This window comes from Propithecus coquereli, unplaced genomic scaffold (genome assembly GCF_000956105.1).
Source record: "Propithecus coquereli isolate 6110/MARCELLA unplaced genomic scaffold, Pcoq_1.0 Scaffold773, whole genome shotgun sequence".
NCBI classification, from domain to species: Eukaryota; Metazoa; Chordata; class Mammalia; order Primates; family Indriidae; genus Propithecus; species Propithecus coquereli.
Window position 1 is genome coordinate 279,655 of NW_012153874.1, and position 801 is coordinate 280,455.

Consider the following 801-nt stretch of genomic DNA (forward strand, 5'->3'; position numbering starts at 1 on the left):
TCATCAGGAGACATTTCACGGAAGCTTTCCTTTACCTCCACCACCTGCACTCGGCCATGATGCAGCCGGTCTGGCCGGGGGTTATTTGGCTCCTCATAGATGACAGACATGTGCTGACCCTGTGTAAAGAAAACCGTGAATGCCTCGGTGCCTTGCTTGGGATGTTTCGAAATTTATAATTGATCTAAGAACAAATTTCTATGGATCAATATTATATGAAATGCCTGATTTTTAAAAAATAGTTCAGAATTAACTGATTGGTAAAAAGACTAATGACAAGGAAACAGAGTAACAGTAGTGAATGCAGTGGCTTTTCTCAAATAGGAAATCAGGAACATTCCCTGGACCAAAAATGGCTAAAACAGATGGGAAATTTTTTTTTTTTTTTTGAGACCATGCTTTGCAGTAAATGCAGAAAGTGCTGTTTTCATTACTGGACTAGATTGTGATAGGAAGAAAATGTTTTGGTTACCAAGGAAGGTGGGAAGGGAAGAGGGTTGAAGGAAGGTGGGAAGGGAAGAGGGTTGGCCCAGCCTGACTGTGCCAGGAAGCTGCAGAGCTGGCTTGTGGAGGGGCTTGTGGTCCTCCCCCTGCAGGACCCAGCCTCACTCACCCTCGGCCTCCACCCCAGCCGGTCACAGTGGCTCTGGAGTGACTCTTAACATGGCTGGGTGGGACAATGATGCCTACCATTGGCAGCCCCAGCGCAAACATACACGAGCCCCAGCCTTTCTGTTGTAGCACCAAACCCCAAAGAGTCCCATTCACTAGAGCCGGTATTGCAGAAAGAAGAGCATTAAC

At 46.8% G+C, this 801-nt stretch overlaps 1 protein-coding gene across 2 annotated transcripts in view; it reads right to left on the reverse strand.

Moving 5' to 3' along the window:
* Positions 1-801, reverse strand: part of LAMA3 (laminin, alpha 3) — a 252,466-nt gene that overhangs the window by 75,554 nt on the left and 176,111 nt on the right. For both annotated transcript variants that reach the window (XM_012662686.1, XM_012662685.1), the window contains exon 37: positions 36-119. In XM_012662686.1, coding sequence (XP_012518140.1) covers positions 36-119 — 84 coding nt within the window. The remainder of the gene's footprint in view (positions 1-35; positions 120-801) is intronic.